Source organism: Ceratotherium simum, chromosome 36 (assembly GCF_057802395.1).
Source record: "Ceratotherium simum simum isolate JZ-2026a chromosome 36, ASM5780239v1, whole genome shotgun sequence".
NCBI lineage: Eukaryota > Metazoa > Chordata > Mammalia > Perissodactyla > Rhinocerotidae > Ceratotherium > Ceratotherium simum.
Window position 1 is genome coordinate 18,821,416 of NC_141935.1, and position 20,129 is coordinate 18,841,544.

General features: G+C 38.1%; 1 protein-coding gene across 3 annotated transcripts in view; it reads right to left on the reverse strand.

Moving 5' to 3' along the window:
• RAB3GAP2 (RAB3 GTPase activating non-catalytic protein subunit 2) overlaps positions 1–20,129 on the reverse strand; it is a 106,565-nt gene that overhangs the window by 75,627 nt on the left and 10,809 nt on the right. For all 3 annotated transcript variants that reach the window (XM_087424365.1, XM_004439668.3, XM_087424366.1), the window contains one exon: positions 11,954–12,018. In XM_087424365.1, the coding sequence (XP_087280491.1) occupies positions 11,954–12,018 (65 nt within the window). The remainder of the gene's footprint in view (positions 1–11,953; positions 12,019–20,129) is intronic.

Here is a 20,129-nt window from a genome sequence, read left to right on the forward strand (position 1 = left end):
GCCAAACTGACCCAGGCTGAGAACCACTGCTCTTAGACTGGGGTCAGGGTTCAGCTCAACACACCAGGGTAGGGAGCAGGGGAGGACACACAGTAGTAACACAAACCAAGAATAAGGAGTGTGGGTTCCTGTGTCAGATTTTTCAGGCGAGCCTTAAATCCAAGCACAAGTAACTGGATGAAAGTGTTGGTATAGCAGAGACAAGGAAATTCCCTCTCCAGGCTGGATCACAATGAACTAGTATCAAGTTTTACAACAAAGCTTGATTGCCAATTCCCATCAAGAAAACTCAGCCAGGAAAGAGAGCCTAATAAAAACGCCCAATGAAGTCAAACAGAGTATCAGCACATATTTGGTGGCTGACAAGATGCAAGGTCATTTTGTTTGGGACCATAAGGGCATTTGCCTACCAATTAGGTTTTCTGAAACCTCCCTTACAATAATGGGGCCCACAATTACTAATACTGCTCCCTTGAAGCTACTGATCCTAAAATAACACCATCATTTGACAAGGTAGTCAATTTCCCAAGCGAGGGATAAAATTCAAAAAAAGCAAAAACAGCACCACCAGGGACCACCTTGACTTTCCCCAAAAACCAGCACCTACCTCATTACTAAAGTTAACATTAAATGCATCCATTAGCCATAACACATAACCTCTGTTTGGGGGAGCGGGGAGGGAGAAAATGTATAATTTTATTTTAGTGTGGCCTAAACTTCAAGGATTTTTCTTTGAATTGAGACCAGTAAAATTTTTTCTTAATCCACACAAATATGGAAGTCACCAATGTGGATTATAAGAAGGAATTCTTTCTAAACAACTAGGGTTATAACATATATTTTTAAAAATTTTCTTTATTTTGATTTTAAGCCCACAAATTTGTTAAGTGATTATTCTCTCACAACGTAGCAGATGGTAAAATTGCAGTAATTTAACCAGCCTTTCAATTATAGCTGGCCACTATAGAGGCTGGTAAATTACCACTCTGCAAACATAGTGGCAAATTCTTTTTGGTGTATCAGCTACTGTGGTTACTAGATAGCCATTGAAGTAGCAAGAACAGTTTTTCAAAGCTTTCAACTTTAGTATAATAAGTCTATCATTTGCAATTTATATTGTCAGTATCATTGTGCTAACTTTCATAGACATTTACACATTATAGTGGTGCTAGTAAAATCCAGTATAATTAAGGGGCTGTCGGCACATTCACTGTAATTCTCAGTAGTTTTCCACCTAAATCATAGAAATAAAATAGTCATCTACACTTTTTAAACCAAGAGACCTAAGTGCTTCAGCAATTTTGAAACAAAAACAATTCTATATAAATAGGTTTTTCTAGTCTGCTATTAACATACGTAATGCCCAATGTTTCTCAAACATTTTTTTCTAGATAGCAGGACTTTTTATTCCCAAACAAAATTTGATACAAAACTTCAATATATGAAATAGGTAAAAGCAGAGACGAGGAGCTATATAGCACCTCTGCAGAGCCCTGGAGCTCTATCTCACACAGCATGAAAAGTATTGGTCTAGGCCATTTTCCAGATCAGACATTAACATTCTCAAATGAAAGATCTTAAGGTCTTTTTAAAATTAAAATGAGGCAAGGCAAGAACTCTTTCTAAATTTGATTACAGATAACCCAAAGAAAAAAAATTTACAAATACAACTTGTCAGTGACAAAAACCTACAACTTCAGGCGCTGGCCTGGTGGCAAAGTGGTTAAGTTTGTGAGCTCCACTTCAGCAGCCCAGGATTCGCGTGTTTGGATCCCAGGTGCAGACCTATACACTGCTTATCAAGCCATGGTGTAGTGACGTCCCACATACAAAAACAGAGGAGAATGGGCACAGATGTTAGCTCAGGGCCAATGTTCCTCACCAAAAAACAAACAAAAACCTCTACAACTTCAATCTCAATTTTTAAAATTATTTTTCTTCTTAACCTTAGGAAGTTAATTATAATTCAGTAACTCTTACAGTTTTACTTGAACTATCAATTCAAGCATGAGTAATTCTGTTATTATTTTTAGATTGTAAATATAATATCCCATTTTTATAGAATTTTCTGAGAGCCCATTCACCCAACCACTCAATTGTATATAGCCATAGCAAAATGCCTACATTTACAATCCTTTCAAGTTAATAATGATGATTATTCTTAGATGTTAGGAAGTTGATTATTTTACTATGTATTTTTCTATAATACCTGAATTTTCTATAATAAACACATCAGTTTTACAAAACAAATTCATCATTACTCGTAAAAAATTCATTTCACAAATAATTGCAATGAAACTCCAAACCTAAAAAGCATACTTCTCTATTTTCTGAAAAATTAATACTAAATACTAAATCTATGTGCTCTCCTAGGTGCCATGGGATATAAGAAAGTACCAAAGATTTCCTGCTCAAAACTTTATTATCTAGTTGGACAAACAAGGCTAATAAACAAGAAATAATTAGCACTTACTATAAATCAGAATAGATCTAATAGTTAAACTAAATGCTATGGACCTTAAATTGCTATTAGTGTTTATAAAAAAATAGATAATAGTAAACATTCTCCAAAATAGATTTATAAGGGAAAAACATGAAAAGATGATCAACCTCATTCATAAATTTAAAAATACAAATTAAAATACTGAAAAGGCATGTCACACTGATCTGATTTAACAGATCTGATTAAAGTGTAATAACATTAGGGGGCAACAATTTAAAAAAATACCTGAGAAAAGCAGGTCTCTGTAAAAACACACACTCATCTTTCATAGTCTTTTGTTTCCCAATATGGGTAAAAATATGGGTACAGAGAAATATTTCATTTTTACAAAATAAACAATAGCACACAGTCAATGATACAAAGCACTTGGGTCAGAGCTGGTTTTATTTCTGTAACAGAGTAGAGAAAGGCACTCTCATATACTGCTGTTTGGTTACAACTTTTTTTGTGTGTGTGTGAGGAAGATTGGCCCTGAGCTAACATCCGCGCCCATCTTCCTCCATTTTACATGGGACGCCGCCACAGCATGGCTTGACAAGTGGTGCGTCGGTGCACGCCCGGGATCCGAACCTGCGAACCCTGGGCCACCAAAGTGGAGCGTGTGCACTTAACCGCTTGCGCCACCGGGCCGGCCCATATACTGTTGTTTGGACTACAAACTGGGCCAGCCCTTTGGAAGTACCATTCAGCAATTTCTATTGAAATTTAAAATATGTATACCCTCTCTTCTTAGCAATTCCACTTTTAGGAATTTACTCTAAAGGAAATATAAGAACGGCTACCATTTATTGAGCCCTCATTATACTGCAGGTACTATTCTAAGCACATCTCATTTAATCCTCTTGACGAGCCACTGAGTTTGATGTTGTTATTAGCCCCACTTTAGGAGTGAGGTAACTGAACTCAGAGAAGTTAAGTAGCTTGCCCACAGCTTCCTAGTCACTAAGTGGCAGAGCCGGGAAAGAAATTCAGGCAGTCTGACTCTCAGTCATGACACCACATGCTCATGAGTAACCAAAGATGCATCGTAGATGCAAAGATGATTATAGCACTGCTTGTGATAGAAAAAAAAAAAAAGGAAAAAGAACAAACAAAAACTGAATATCCCTCAACAGGGGCGTGGTTAAATAAATCACAGTATATCTATACAATGATATATTTAGTATTCCTTAAAAGAACTAGATGATTTATATGTATATGCAGATATGGAAAAACCTCCAAATTACATTAAATGGAAAAAGCAAGAGGTAGAACAGCAGGTAAAAATGAAGTCTAAATGGATTTTCAGATAAAGAGAGAAATTAAACACATGAACTTGACTCTCACTCTCCCCAGCACTCTCAATCCCACTAAAAACAGCAGTAAAAGAATTTGTTTAAAGGCAAAAACCAGTACGGGCAAAAAGAACAAGAAGAGAAAAACCACAGAATTTTGAGAGCTAGAAAGCAGACGGACAGGTGGTAACTGATTTTACAGTCCTAGAAAACTAACTCCTAAACTGACAGGGAGGAAGGCTGAGAGGCAACCCCAGCTGCACTGCAACACTGCCAACAGGCTTAGGAATTGGTGCAGGTCCCTCTGGAAGGGAGGGCAAAGATGTGGCTGAAACCAGGAAACTTGTTTGAAAGTGTGTCTAAAAGCAGCAGCCAGGTCTCCAGAGTCCATCCCCCACTCCACCCTGTCAGATCACGGTCCCTCCCTCCCGGGCAAAAGACCAGAGGCCCATCACCAAGTCAAAACTAACTAACAGAAGCTATGCCACCCTGCAGGAATGCCAGAGGAGTACAGATCTGAACTAAAAATAACAACTATAAACAAGAGCAAGGAAAAGTGGTGGCTGACTACATTGAGAGACTAAAAATAGGTCTCTCCTAAACATTTAGGCATAAATAATGCCACCAAGACTGAGCCTGGACAACTTGTCAGTCAGTGGCCAACAACCCAGGAATCTATTTCACCAGAATTTACTAAAACCATGTTAAAGACCATAAAGATCAAAAGCTTTGAAGCCCCCAAAACAGACTAAGAAATGTTAGAGAACAAAAAGAGGGAAGGGCAGAAAGACTGGGAGAGTTACAATGAGATTTCTGAACTTCAGCACAATCAAGATTTGGGCTGGATAACTGTTTGTTTTGGAGGGCTGTTCCGTGCATTGTAAGATGCTTAGCAGCATCCCTAGCCTCTACCCACTTAGATGCACCTTCCTTCAAGTTGTGACAACCAAAAATGTCTCCAGACATTGCCAAATGTCCCCTGAGAGGACAGAATTGCTCCTGGTGGAGAATCACTAGACTAGACCCTGCTTGTATTAATGCTGAGAGGAAGGCATGGGCAAAATGAGTGTTTCTAACAGTCACAGGTCCGAAGTCCCAGTGAGAGCCCACCTTAGGAAGGAGGCCCTCTGCAGCCACTACCCCCTCACCCGAGGAGAACCTAGAGCATCTCCTTAGCATAACTTCAGTGCTCTCCTTCTGCCTCTGGCCAATCTGGTGCTTATGTCCCTTGTGTGGCAGATGACACCAGAGTCTAATGATACTAACATAAGGCAAAGTATTTTCCAGAATTATCCCAGATTATCCACACTCTAAGAATCTCTAATCAGGTCATGCTACATCCTATTTCTCAGCCTGTAAACAAACATTTCTCTGGGGCCTCTATCTGACCAGCACGCTTTCAGTTCCTGTTAATCTGCTAAATTATAATTGCCTCTGTAAACTGTTTACACCAATTTCTGTAAAACAGATGGAGAATATTCCGAAGTGTCTTTTGAATGGAAATTTTCCATGCTGTCTACCTTAACTGAGGACTTCAACCCAGAACCTTCTGTGCTTTCTGTTGCAGAAACCACTGCCAAGCAAATCCTTGATTCTATACTTCCTACCTTTGGTCTTAATATACCAAAGAAGGAAAGCTCATTAAATCTGCCTTTCCAGTTAAAATTAAATTAAACCTTGTCAAGCTTCTTCTCAAACTGCCTTGATTCCCATTATAGCATGAGGCAGAGCAAAACATCCCCTCTAATCACTTCTTTCCCAAAGCAAAAAAATTATAATCCCAACTAAAAGCCCTTGTAACACTGAATAAATACAGCAAAGCTATTTACTATTTGTTACAGGATCATTAATCGGTAGATGTTGTAGTACAACTATCTTCTTTTCCCATTTCTCCAAGCCAGACGCTATCTCTCATGATGTCCCCTTAAAATTAAGTTTGTACAGAGGAAGATCTTTGTTTTGCCTTTTCTTCCATCTTGAAAGCCTCTTCTGTTTGCCTTTCCAATCCTTTAGTGTATTTACTTTTGGGCAAGTAGGAATTCCTTAACTTTCTTCTTTGCTCTTGTACACATAAGAACTATGCCTGACATGATCCATTATTTTAGGCACTGTTATGGACTGAATTACGTGCCCCTAAAATTCACATATTGAAGCCCTAAGCTCCAATTTCAGTGTATCTGGAGATGGGAACTTTAAGGAGGTAATTAAGGTTAAATGGGGTCATAAGTGTGGGGCCCTAAATTGATAGACTGGTATCCTTGTAAGAAGAGGAAGGGACACCAGAACTTGCTCTCTCTTTGCGCACAGAGGAAGGCCATGTGAGGACACAGTGAAAAGGCAGCTGTCTGCAAGCCAGGAAGAAAGGTCTCCCCAGAAACCAACCCTGACAGCATGCTGATCTTGGACTTTTAGCTTCCAGAACTGTGAGAAAATAAATTTCTGTTGTTTAAGCCACCCAGTCTGTGCTTTTCTGTTATGGCAGCTGAGCAGACTAATACAGACATGAAATATCTATAGGAGAAAGACATTTGTCCTCTTCTATAGCAGAAGCCATCCTTAAAGTTCCTAGGGCTACCAGTGTCATAGACACATCCCTTCTTGCATGTGGCTGGCTATCGCTGATAACAGAATTAGAATATGCTTTCTTCACTAAGCCCTTATTGTAGCTGACACCTCAGAATCAGAGAAAGCTAAAGAGCCTTTCTCCTTTCTTAAGAAAGCCTGTCCAGACCCCTGGAGCTAAATCTCTTTGATTACAAAAAATCTCTTTGATTACTCTCTTTTGCCATAAAAATAAAAAACTCTCTCTCGAAGAGCTAACAGACTTGTGGAGATAAAAAGCACCTTGAATTTTCATAGTTTCCTGCTGGACTCAGGGGCAGCCAGCTGGCCTCCGCTCAGCTTTCAGTGGCAGTGGCTGCTGCTGCACTTTACTCTTAGCTGCCCCGTCTGTGGTTCGTCTACATACCACTGTAGCTCTCCTAAAGACCAAAACACATCTCTCTGATGCTAGGCTAACAAAGAATAAAAGTTCACTCTCCTCTGCTGGTCATAACAACCACAACTCAATGGCAATTGGTGGAGAGCACTATCACTGTTTACAGTTACAGCGCCTTGACACAACCATCAACTGACTTCAAGACGTTTCGTTCTACCAACACTGGGCTCATCTTGAACGTGGACAAGACCTGCCAGTGAGACTCTCAGGGAAGGTGGGTTTTGAGTTTGCTATCTGTTCCTAACAAGAGAGAAGAGAAAGTTCCCTTTCCATTCTGACTAGGTGGCTACATCTGTTACCTTTACTAGAGCATAGACTACTATTTCACACATCTGCCAAAATTTACTCTGATTCTTGTCATGCCTCTGGAGCTGGCTATGCCTTTGGAGTTGTTCAGAATCACAGACAGTAATAGAAATAACAGAAGTCTCTTACTGTAGCTGAACAAAATTTCTAATAGTCCTGGCATAAAACATTTTGCTCAGCAAAACCTCATAATGATGTTATACATGGAAAGTTCTGGATGATGCTGCAGTGTAAGACAGACGTCATATCCTTTACCCTGGCCATACTGCCATTTCTGTTCTCACTCAACAGTCTCCCTTGGCAAAGATGTTGTCTTGTTTTGAGGACAGGATCCAAATTCAAAGAAGCTCTCTTAAACATAGCAGGATAACTTGAACATCCAGATAACTCCTGAACATCACTGTCCTGGTCCACTCCTGTTGTCATCCAAGTATCTTCTTCCTCACCATGAACATAAGACCATGACAAGGCACAAGGGTTCAAAGGGGGATAATAAAAACAGTTAGGAATGACTGGTGCACCCAAAATTGCTGTCAGTGGGGCCTAACAATACTGTTTCACTTGCCATGTTTGTCAAGTCCACAGTGTGAGCAAATCTATCAAGAGAAAGAAAACAAGACACCGTCACCATGAGGGCCAGTTGTAAATACTCCAATTTTATCCAGATGAAGACATGTTCTACACGCAAGTAATTTTATGTGTTTTTGGAATGAGTAGAATTATATTTCAGTTTTTAACTGAAACAGTGAGAAGACATCCCTAGATTTAGGATATCCTCGCCAATAAAGAGAAGATGACATACTTTACAGGTCAGATTTCAAGGAAGTCCATACACACTTACACTTTCTAACCAATCTGTCTTTGTCCACATCACTCAGAATCAGCTGGAACAGTGGAACATCAAAATGAACTAAAATAAACCAGCCCAAGACCTTTATGAGAATGACAGGCATAGCTAATAAAAGGGCTTACTACAACCTCTTCCACAGAGCAGCTCAGTGAATTTTAAAAACCAGAAGTCATATAGCATGGTTTCTGATCACATTTAGAATAGACTCCAAATTCACAAAGTCTTACTTCAGGCCTGCTTGCTTCTCAGACACCAGCGTGTCATGGCAGTCATTTCTACCACGTTAGGTTATAACGCCACAGGGGAGTGTACGCTTAAGGAAGGCGCATTGTTAGATGAGCCAAAAAGCAGGTCTACGACACATCCTCAGTAAACTAACCCCCTTAATGCTATCAGGAAAGATGTAGCAGATATTTGTAAGGAAAACTAGCCTCATACACAGATCCCAAACTACATCATTCACAAGTAAAAATCCATTCCCGAAAGAACTAACTATGTACCAGTGGATTCTCTAAGATGCGGGCTTCTGGGTCTGTAAATAAATACCATAACTCAGCACCAGCACTATTTTATACATTTAATAATACCTGTCTATCAGAGGAGGTCCCAGAAGAACCAGACGAACCTCCCTAGAGGAACCTCCTCTGAGATTATGAATGCACATGTCCCCTTTAACATGCAACGTCTGTGAGGTTTATTCCAGAAAACCTCAAACTTACTTGGGACCTTGTTGTATGACTCAAAATAGTTACTTAGCTATATGATTCTAGAAAACAAATACTAAGAGTAACTGTACCCAACACCACACACAAGGTAGCTGCCAGTTACACTACCCCGTCTGAGAAATTTTCAAAGCACATCCCCTCCCAAGAGGTTTGCTTACGTAGAGTCATGCAGGGTCTCCAACCTTTTTTTACACACACCCCTCCTCTCCCTTCCCTCCCCTCCTCATTCTTGCCATAGCTAACTAGACTGCTGACGGACGCCTGACCAGAGGGCAGCATTAATGGGCTGGCGGATGTCCCATGAAGTGGTCTGGTATAAATACTATGTCCCCTCTTACAAATATCCTATATTGGATGGTGATAAACAGACTCAGCAAAATCCTCGTATGAGCTCTGAGTGTGAGACAAAGAGGTGAAAGAATCAAAGACAATCACAAACAAAAGACGTAAGTAAATCCATGAAACAGTCTAAATCATGAGTAAGCAGAAGCCAGTCAGTCTTAGTAAAAACACAGGCAGAGTAGAGGTGGGTCTCCTCGTTGACACAGCACTAGAGTAGCAAGGGACGGGTATTTGTTTGCTGAGGTGACAGGATAACCAAGTTCCTTGAGCTGCATTACATCCTAGCCAACACACCCCCATTCTCCTTGAGGTCTTCTGAAATGGTTTCCTGTTCTTAATCCCGGCTTGGAGCTTCTCCATAAATCTCTATTCTATTAGCACGCTCTGCTTTTTATAACACAGTGCTCTTTCATTCTCCTCCAGACCTATTCTTTCAGTCTTCCCCAACTCAGTAAATGACACACCACCCACCCACTTGCTCAAGCCAAATAGCTGGGAGGGTTTTTTAAAAAAAACTTTTTATTATGGATATTTTATTTTATTTTATTTATTTTTTTTTTTTTTAAAGATTTTTTTATTTATTTTATTTTTCCCCCCCCCAAAGCTCCAGTGGATAGTTGTTTGTCGTAGCTGCACATCCTTCTAGTTGCTGTATGTGGGACTCGGCCTCAGGATGAACGGAGAAGTGGTGCCTCGATGCGCACCCGGGATCCGAACCCGGGCCGCCAGCATCGCAGCGCGCGCACTTAACCACCAAGCCACAGGGCCGGCCCATATTATGGATATTTTAAAACACCGACAAAAATAAAGAGAATGGGACCTATTACTCAGCTTTAGGGAATATCAACATCTTATCAATTATGTTTTTATCTATTCCACACTACACTCCAGATCATTTGTGAATTTTTCTTTTTCTCCTCATCCCTCACAACTAACTCACAGGAAAGTTTTAACATTATCTCTAAACTTATCCTGAATCCATCAACTTCTCATTTTCACTAATTCCAACTTAATGCAAGCCACCATCGTTTCTCAACTAAACTACTACAAGAGCCTCCTAATGGGTCTCCCTGCTTCTACTTTTGCTCCTTACTTCAACCTATTCCAAACAGCAGCCAACACAGACTTTAAAAATGAGAAATCAGGTAAGTGTGGTTTCCTATTGCACTTAGAATAAGCTCCAAATTCACAAAGCCTTAGATCAGGCCTGCTTACTTCTCTAAACCCATCTTGTAGCTGTCCCAGTCCTGCCAAGCCATACTGGCCTTCTTTATGTTCCTTCAAACTCCAAGCCCATTCCATGAGCTGCTGCCCTGGCTTGCAATGATCTTCGCCAGATCTTCACCTCGCTGACTCCCTATTGTCTTTCAGACCTGAGCTTAAATATTACATCCTCTGAAAAGCCTTCCTAGACCACTCAATCTTCAACAGTCACTTGATCACTTGCTATCACATCACCATTTGAATTCTCCGTGTTAACTATTACCACCGTCTGATACTTTTCATCTGTCATTTAAAAAAAAATTATTTCTCCCCATTAGAGTGTAAGCTGCTGGGAACAGGGATGTGAAAATCTATCCACTATATATGTTCATTCTTTCTTCATAAAAAATCTCGATTGTGGGGGTTGCCCCTGTGGCATAGTGGTTAAGTTCACGTGCTCCGCTTTGGCGGCCCGTGTTTTCGGGTTCGGATTCTGGGCACGGACCTACACCACTTGTCGGCCATGCTGTGGTGGCGACCCACATACGAAGGAGAGGAAGACTGGCACAGATGCTAGCTCAGGGCTAATCTTCCTCAGCAAAAAGAGGAAGATGGGCAACAGATGTTTGCTCAGGGCTACTCTTCCTCATCCTCCCAAAAAATCTTGATTTTGTTCAGGTATCAACTCCTCCCCTGTGCAGCCACGGGCCTCATGAGAAGCTGCCCATTTTATCCTTCAACTCCAGGGAATGGTATAATTGACCAAGGGAAATCTCATATCCTTTGCCAATGACTAGTTTGGAAATGAGTATCTGGCCCAATTCTGGCCGAGAAAATATAAGGCAAGGTTTGCTAGAGGCTTCTGTGAAAGTTGTTCCCCACTCCTAAAAGAGTCATGGAAAGCCTCAGTCTTTTTCTCCCTCTGGTGATGAAATGAAGAAAAAAGGCTGCCACACCACATTTGTCAGAGGAACAAGCTTTAGGATGAAGTCAACACCGTGTATGCAGAGTAAACAGAAGGAAAGAACTGGAGTCCTTGATGAAACAGTTGAATCGCATGATCAACCAACCCAGGAGTCCACACTATCTTTGACTTCCTTCTTGTGAGCTAATGAATGTCCTTGTTATTTAAGCCAGTTTAGGTTAGATTTTCTATTACTCAGAGGTGAAAATACACTAACACGTACAGGCACTTTGTCTCTCTTGCTCATTGCTGTGTATTCCCAGCACCTAGAAAAAACGCCTAGGATATGTGGGCACTTAAGAAATATATGTTGATGGGCCGGCCCTGTGGCTTAGTGGTTAAGCGCACGCACTCCGCTGCTGGCTGCCCGGGTTCAGATCCCGGGCGCGCACTGACGCACCGCTTCTCCAGCCATGTTGAGGCCGCGTCCCACATACAGCAACTGGAAGGATGTGCAGCTATGACATACAACTATCTACTGGGGCTTTGGGGGAAAAACAATAAATAAATAAAATTAAAAAAAAAAAAAAAGAAATATATGTTGAATGAATAAGTGAAAAAGTCTAAAAGAATAACTAATGAAGGAAAAAGAATCCTAAAATAACTATTCTCCATTTAGCCCACTGAGCTATAAAGCCACTAAATCTTTAAGAACACGTACCTACTTAAGTACTATAAGTAAGCACAAAAATGTTCTTGACAAAGATTTTAATGTTGAAATACGTCAACATCATTACAAAAGGAAAATGCCACTATCAAAAGGCATGCATACATTTAGAAAGACTTACAGGTTCTTGGGGTTCCGTTTCTTCCCATGCTCCCCAACCATCATCTTCCCAGTTTGTTGATTTACCTATTTTAAAAAAGATGAAAAGCATTTACATGAAACAAAGAGCTTAGAATATTTTAAAAACATTTTCTCTAAACATATCAGAACACTGATATATACTAAGTATTATATAAATATATATTATATAATGTTGATATTAAGGAAGAAAACAATGGTACACTATACTATATCAGGATTTTGCTATATTTAATAATATTCAGGAAACATCTGACCTGAATTTCCGAGTCTATGTAACAGTAAAATTGTACAAATTACCTGGATCTTAAGATACTGGACATCGAGTTTATCCACATTTAAATCAAACTGCAAAGGTGACTTTAAAAAAATCTTAAAATGACAAATATTTGTTACTTAAGACATTAGACAAATATACATAGTGACAAAAAAACGCACCTAAAATTTCACATAGATGCCTTAAAAAGTGAATTGTTTTCTAATAAAACAAGGTTATCAATGAAAAAGAAAACTGAATTTTAAAACAAGACAGATCTACTATTCTCCATCCTTTTCTGATACTCTGACTTCTTACACAGGAGAACATTCTCTCAGATTAAAATAAGACATTCAACAAACACTGCAACAAGGAATTAAAACTCCCAGATAGGTTTGGAGAGTAAGATCCCTTACACCTCCCCTGTTACTTGTTTTTATATAATTATCTTTGAATTTATCTCTTACGATATCACATCAGAAGAGAAGGAATAAAACTATCATTTTTTGAGCAACTACTCTGAGATAAACATTAGATACTTCATATATATTACCTCAAATTAAATTAAAAAACAGATAAAGTTCAAATAAAATGTGAACAGAGCAGAAAGTTGCATAATTATAAGTTTAGGCCCCAGAATCAGATTACCCAGGTTCATATCCTGGATCCAGCACTTACCAGCTCTGTGATCTAGAACAAGTGACCCCATACCTTTAAGCTTTAGTTCTCTTATCATAAAAGCATGGAAAACAATAGTACCTCCACCTAGTAGGGTTGTTGCAAGGATTTAAATCAGATAGCATACCAAAGTCCTCGGTGCCTGACATAGTAAGTTCTCAACGCTTGTCACCAAGATTTAGCCATTAAAATACTACAAAATATAAATAAAATATTGCTAGGTATATATATAAAGTCCTGAACTAGTACTACCATTTGATTAACACTGCACAACTTATAGAAGATTTCCATATACACATCAATTAAGCAATTTAACAAATGCCCTCCCTGTTAAATACCATGTGCCAAACCCTGTAGCGGGAACGGAGAAAAACACAAACATACTCCTGTCCTTAAACAGCTTGTGATCTCATGTAGGAGAGACAGACATGTGACGATAATACAGGGTGGGTGCTGGGATCACCTACTGTGCAAACTCGATGAGACAGTGAGAGAGATGAAAAAATACAGTGAGGAGGCATCTGAAACTAAAAAGTGGCAACAACTTGAACTTCAAATATACTTGAAAAAAAGGTCAACGTGGGCAAAGGCAAAGAGGCAAAAAGATGTGATGCACATATGGGAGTTATCACATAACAACAGCTAACATGTATCCAGCATTTCTATCTGCCTAAGTGCTTTACAGACATTAATTCACTTAAGTGTGACAAGGACCCTTTATAATCCCCCTTTACAATAAGAAAAACAGACTGCTGAGTTTACATAGCTTGACCAATGTCAAAGGATTAAGTGGGGAGTGGGGTTTGAATTCAGGTCGGCCTGAGTTCCAAAGCCCACACTCCCAAGTATTCTGCTGTACTTACTCCTCCGAAGGATTATGAAGGAGGATAAGATTGGGAAACAGTGGGGCTTACAGTTAAGGCCAAAAGAGAATACTTATCATTTTAAAATAGAAACATCCCCTTGATATTGAGATTTGGAGATTGTTTTGTAACTTGGAAAATTACAGTTTGTTCTTTGGCAAGCTAATTCAGTTAGGCAATCTCTTTTTTCTGCTAATTTTTCCAATGCGCCAAAAACAACCGCCTTACTGGGGGCTGATGGCAATTAGGCCATCCCATTTAAACTTTTAGAAAATGCACCATCTCTTATACAAGAAAGCAAAGTACCTAGACAAGCTTATTACTCTAAAGTTCACGATTCAATTTTAAAACTGCTGCAAAAATAACGTATTTATCAAATTACCACAATCTCAGAAAGACCATGTGGAATTTAAAGAGCTTCATGAAGGTCAGCTAATCATTCATTCATTCATTCAACAAACACAGCATCTTTTATGTGTTGGGCACTGTGTTAAGTGCTGGACACACAAAAGCAAACAAGCCTTCCATTGAATGCTGTACAAAACTGTAAAAAAAATGTGTTGTTTCTCTTTCATATTGGTATAAAAAGTACCTGACTCAATTCACAAATGACTCATAGCATCAAACAGAAGACAGCAGCAATCTGGATTTCCTGCCCCTGCAGAGACCCAATATCTCTTTATGTCACAACTCAAAACATTCAGGAAGAGAAAGACCTTGAGAAATATTTTCTTTATACAAGATATTTGTGTTCATGACGGTTTACCCATTTCTCAAGGCCCCTGACTGGGGAGCTTCTATTAAAGAGGGAAAGAGAATTTAATCAGGCTTCTTCCACTATCACAGGAATACATTTTCCAAAGAAATCATGGTACAGACAGAGGTTAAAAGAAGGCGAAACAGAACTATTACTCAGGTTGGTTAAAGATGTTTTTGAAGATTGGTCTAGAATCCTAAGTCTATTTATAATATAATAAGAAAAAGCATTCCAAACTCTAGTCAACTTAGAAATGAGAAATATTTTTTAAAAAAGAGAGAAACATTTGCAAACTGAGCTCTACCCTTGTGGCTATTTCTACTAAGTAACAGTGATGTAATTTTTGCAGCCTCTTGACTTCTGTTGAAAATCATTTGATACTGTTTTGCAGGTTGCTCTTTGACAGCTATTGTCAGCTGTTAAAAAGAGTTGGAATCTCAGCACTTTACCAAGGTTATTTCTTATGCCTTCAAACTATGAAAAAAAAGTTTATATTAAAAAAATAGCTGATGAATGTCTAATATTCATTCCTTCTGGTAACTTTCTTTTTTTTGCTTGAGGAAGATTGGCCCTGAGCTAACATCTGTGGCAATCTTCCTCTATTTTGTATGTGGGATGGCGCCACAGCATGGCTTAATGAGCGGTGTATAGGCTCTCATTCAGGATCCGAACCCACCAACCCCAGGCCACTGAAGCAGAGCACATGAACTTAACCACTATGCTACTGGGCCAGCCCCTTCCGGTAACTTTTCTATGAAGGATGGTGTTTTTCAATCAATATCATTATCAGTGTTTTTTAATTGATAATTGATCAAGGTTGTGCATAACCAAAGCAATGTGTTTAACATATATTTGAGAACTGTGCACCGTTTAATGTCAATATGGAACACTACTATAAGACCTTAAGGTCTATAAATTCTATGTACTCATGACAAAATAAGACTAATTTACTTTTTATTATCAATTACTATGAAGAAAAGCTAAAAATACTTCACCAAATTGTCTCAGAATGAAGAGACCAAAATCTCCCATAGGCCAAGGTAATTTGAAAGTCCCAAGCTCTGCTATAACTGAGGACGTACATCAGTTTAACAAAGTGCATTTAGAACAAAGACAACTTCTTTAGGGTGGTCAGGGTCCAGTGTAAAAATTCCAAACACCCCACAAATCACCAGATCACACAGCCACTGGCATTTACCTAATTTGCTTAACGAGCTAAGTGGCACTCATTTCAGTCAAAGGCTAGACTATAAATTATAAGGTAATTTTAAGTGTTTTTTTTCCCATTTATTAAATAAATAAGTAGGAACTACCCAATCTTCAAGAAGCAATTCTTTAAATGACACTGTTATCAACCGCCTGTGACCTTTATTTTGCTGAAGTCAATTCAACAAAATTGATCAGAAAATTAAGAAAACGGCATTCACATTCATTGCCTTTTAAAACCAGAGTTACAGCCTTTTCTGCAGGTTTCCATCCCTAGGTGTCCTTAAAATCTCTGCATGGAAGAGATTAAAATAGTGAATTAAGGACGACTGGTTTCAGGGTTGGCCCCAACTCGCAAATCCAAGGCAGATCATCTATGGATCACATGCTCTGAGGAACTCTAGCTTCAAGGATAACTTCAATGCCAGTCTAATCTGATCTTAAATATCCTGTTTTCCTTTGCCTGACATCACTCTTCTTTCCATTTTTGCACTCCAGTGAGACTCCTCACTGGTGAGCAGTCTTTAGCAGCACTATCCAATAAAAATATAAAGCAAGCCACTATGCAATTTTAAATTTCCTAGTAGCCACATTTAAAAAGTAGAAACAGGTGAAATTAATTTTAATATTTTACTTAACATAAAATAGCCAAAATATTATTTCAATATGCAATCAATGTTAAATTATTCATGAGATATTTCACACTGTTTTTTTTTTTTATACTAAGTCTTCAAAATCTGATGTGTATTTTATACTCAGAGCACATCTCAGTTTGGACTAGCCACATTTCAAGAGCTCAACAGCACATGTGTGGCTAGTGGCTACAGATGAGACAGCACAGGTCTAGAACAACTATTAAGTCTCTGGTGTCAGGTTGCCTGGGTTGGATACCCAGTTTACCCCTAAAAAGTTATATGACCTTGGGCAATTTATTTATTCTCTTACTCTCTCAGCTTCCTCTTTTACAAAATGGAGTTAATAACTGTATCTAGCTCATATGGTTGTTAGTTAATATATGCAAAGCACTAGGAATGGTGCTTGGCACACAGACACCCTCAATGGCTCTTAAAATTATCATTCTGCAAACACATCTTCACACCTCATTCTTACTCTCTGCCTTCGTCCATCCCATATTCATCAACTAAAACGCATTCCCATTTGTGTCTACCTCTCCAAATCCAACTTCTCCTCCAGGACTCAGATTAATATTTTTTGTGTGTGTGTGAGGAAGATTAGCCCTGAGCTAACATCTGTTGCCAATCCTCCTCTTTTTGCTGAGGAAGATTGGCCCTGGGCTAACATCCGTGCCCATCTTCCTCTACTTTATATGTGGGATGCCTGCCACAGCAAGGCTTGATAAGCGGTGTGTAGGTCCGCGCCCGGGATCCAAACCCATGAACCCTGGGCCACTGAAGCACCACTGAAGCGGAGTGTGCCAACTTAACCACTACACCATAAAGCCAGCCCCTCAGATTAATTCTTTATGAAGTCTCCTTGCAGCCACCAATGATCTTTCTCTCTTGTGAAACCACAGGATTTGACTGTATTTTTCTTTCAGAACTAAATTATAAACTGCTTTGGGTCATTTGTTGCATTGTTAACTTGTCTGATTTACTATAAACGTACATCTTGTTGATACAACTAACTATTAAGCCTTGGAGGGCAGGGAATGTGTACACTGTGTGTGTGCAAACACTTATACACATATACATATATAAATATTTTCAAGAACATCATAAGTACTTAATAAATATTTGCTGAATGAATATAAAGTCTTTGAAAATGACCTTCTTACCCAAACACTTCCCCATATAGCCCCACAAAAGCAGCAGGATTTGAATTAATATTTTTAAATATAGTGAACAAGTCAGTTGTTGATTGTAAAGCCTTTGCATTTCAGAGAAATACAAAACAATAAAACTTTTTAATAAACTTTATATCCTGGATCAAAATCATTTTTTTCAAATAATTTTTTTATGTGTGTAAAATTAGAATATTGATAATTCTCTTCTATTCCATCCCATTTTAATTAGTGAGACAAAATAATTAAAAAGCACCAATTCCTAGCTTTAGTTTTGATTAAGAAGTAATGGGAAAAATAAAGTAGTTTTGTTCTAATTCAAGTCTAAGTGGCAGAATTTGATTATGTAAGAAAAGATCCTCTAGACATATAGCTCAAAGTAGATGACCTGAAATGGATTAATGGACCTTTGTATTTCATACACACACACACACACACAATGTACATTCAACATTTCAAAACAACACTTGTATCATTACTAACGAAAGATCCTGTACCAGTAATGGAAAACCAATATGCTCACTCAAGTGTGACTTGCAACAACCTAATTCTTTGGTAGGCTAGAAAAAATAATTACAAAAGACATTGAGTTCCCCAATAAACAGCGTATCATTTTCAAGGGAAAAAAAAAAAAAAGAACATCCACATCATTCTCAAATTGCGTCTGTACTCTATTATGGAAATATTCTTTTTGCCAATAGTGAATAAAACAGGTTATACTAAAAACAGCTAAAAAATAGCAAATATCGCTTATTGGAAAAATTTAAAAATAGGTCATGAGAATGCCTCCCTTGTCTTGTTACTTTCATGCTATGATCCACATGCCAGATGTTGCTCCTAAAGCAATCATTTTACAACTGTACTACATCAGGACAGCATCCAGCTGTAAGCAAAATATTTCAAAAGTTCACATTTTAACTGGGCTTTCCAACCTAATTTCCTGTACAACCTACCGAAAAGATGGTATTTCCAGTATGAGACATGTCTGCTTAGTTTTGAATCTTTCATTTGGCAAGGTAGGGGAGTAGGGAGGTAAATCTTTCTTGAGGGGTGAGCTTCCTTTAAAATCTATTTGTTTTACATTCTTAGCCCTTTTTCCTTAAACTTTATGGAAAATCAAGAACTGTATTGATGATTCAAGTCTTTCAAGAAGTTTGCCAGCTTAAAATACTTTGTTAATCCACCTTGTTTGCTGAAATTATCCTTCACTTCTGTTTCATATCACCTGTTGAATCATGCTTGCTCTCTATATAAATAAAATTCACAGGCTGATCTCCAACCAACTTATATGATATGGAGAGAAATAAAAACAAGCAAAGCAAGATGAAGTTATAAATAATAGTAACGAAAAGCAACTATTTCCTCATTGATTAGTAACTCGACTTTTCAATCTTTAGCTTTTTTATACTCGTCACTGAAGAGGATATTCTGAACTGTCTAGCATAACTGGTAACATAAGCATACACCTGTGTTCTTACCCTTACCAAGTTAAACGTTTTGCCTGAATGAATAAAACTAATGACTTCAAAATGTAAACTATAAATACAATTCCCTCTGGAGAGAATTTTCTCCCTGAAGAGAATAGATTATATTGGTATAAAAAAAACTGTTTAGTCTCTCACTTGATAAATGATATAGTCATTGAAACCTTCAAACCATAGAGAAAACACATTTTAATTCAATCATGAAAAAAACTGTAGATGTCTTTTTATGAGTATTTCCAATGAATGAATTATTCTACCAACAACAGCTTAAATAAGAAATTCAACTTCTGCTTTCCATAGCTCTATTTCATTCCAAAAATACATTATTCTGATTTGCTTCTGAACAGTCTGTCCTCATAAACAGAGTGTATGTTTTTCATTTAACAAGAACCTGAAGCTAGAAAGGAAATTGAATTCTAGAAGTGGGCAATTAATTTGACAGCATTTGGTTTTTCCAATATGAGTACGTCAAGATCAGAAACTAAATGAGAAACTAAAATCATTAAACGTTAGGAAAAGGAAAACTTAATTTAATCTCCATGGTCTAATAAAAGATCTTATTAGCACAGAAGCAAATTCATTTCCATTCTTCTGAGACAAAAAAAAAAAAACAGGGATAATGTACTTGTTTCTATAAAGAGCAAGAACCTTTAGAACCTATGATTTGTAAATAATTCAGGGAGTTCAAGAAATTTTAGGTGCCTCTTCTTGGCCAAGGCAAGGAAAGCATTATAGCAATATAAAGTAAAAAAACACTAAAGAATAGAGAAGCTGCTTCTTAATTTCCTATGCCTCAGAATTATTAACCTTTTTCTATTTCTAGGGAAATGGAAAATGAGAAAAATACACTTCATATTAGCATATTCCTTTCAGCACATAAAAATATGTAGCAATCTAAAATGAGGAGGCCAACCTATTTTCAACGAAAAGGGTTTATTTCTTTGAAAACACCATGATTAAATCAGACTAGATCTTTAAGGTCCCTTTCAGTTCTAGAATTCTCATGACTGTTGTTGTCAAATAAGTGACCTCCTATATCACATAAAAAGAAAATATGTTCTGATAGTCAATTCACAATATGACAGAACTGAAAATATCTTAAAGCAGAAATCAA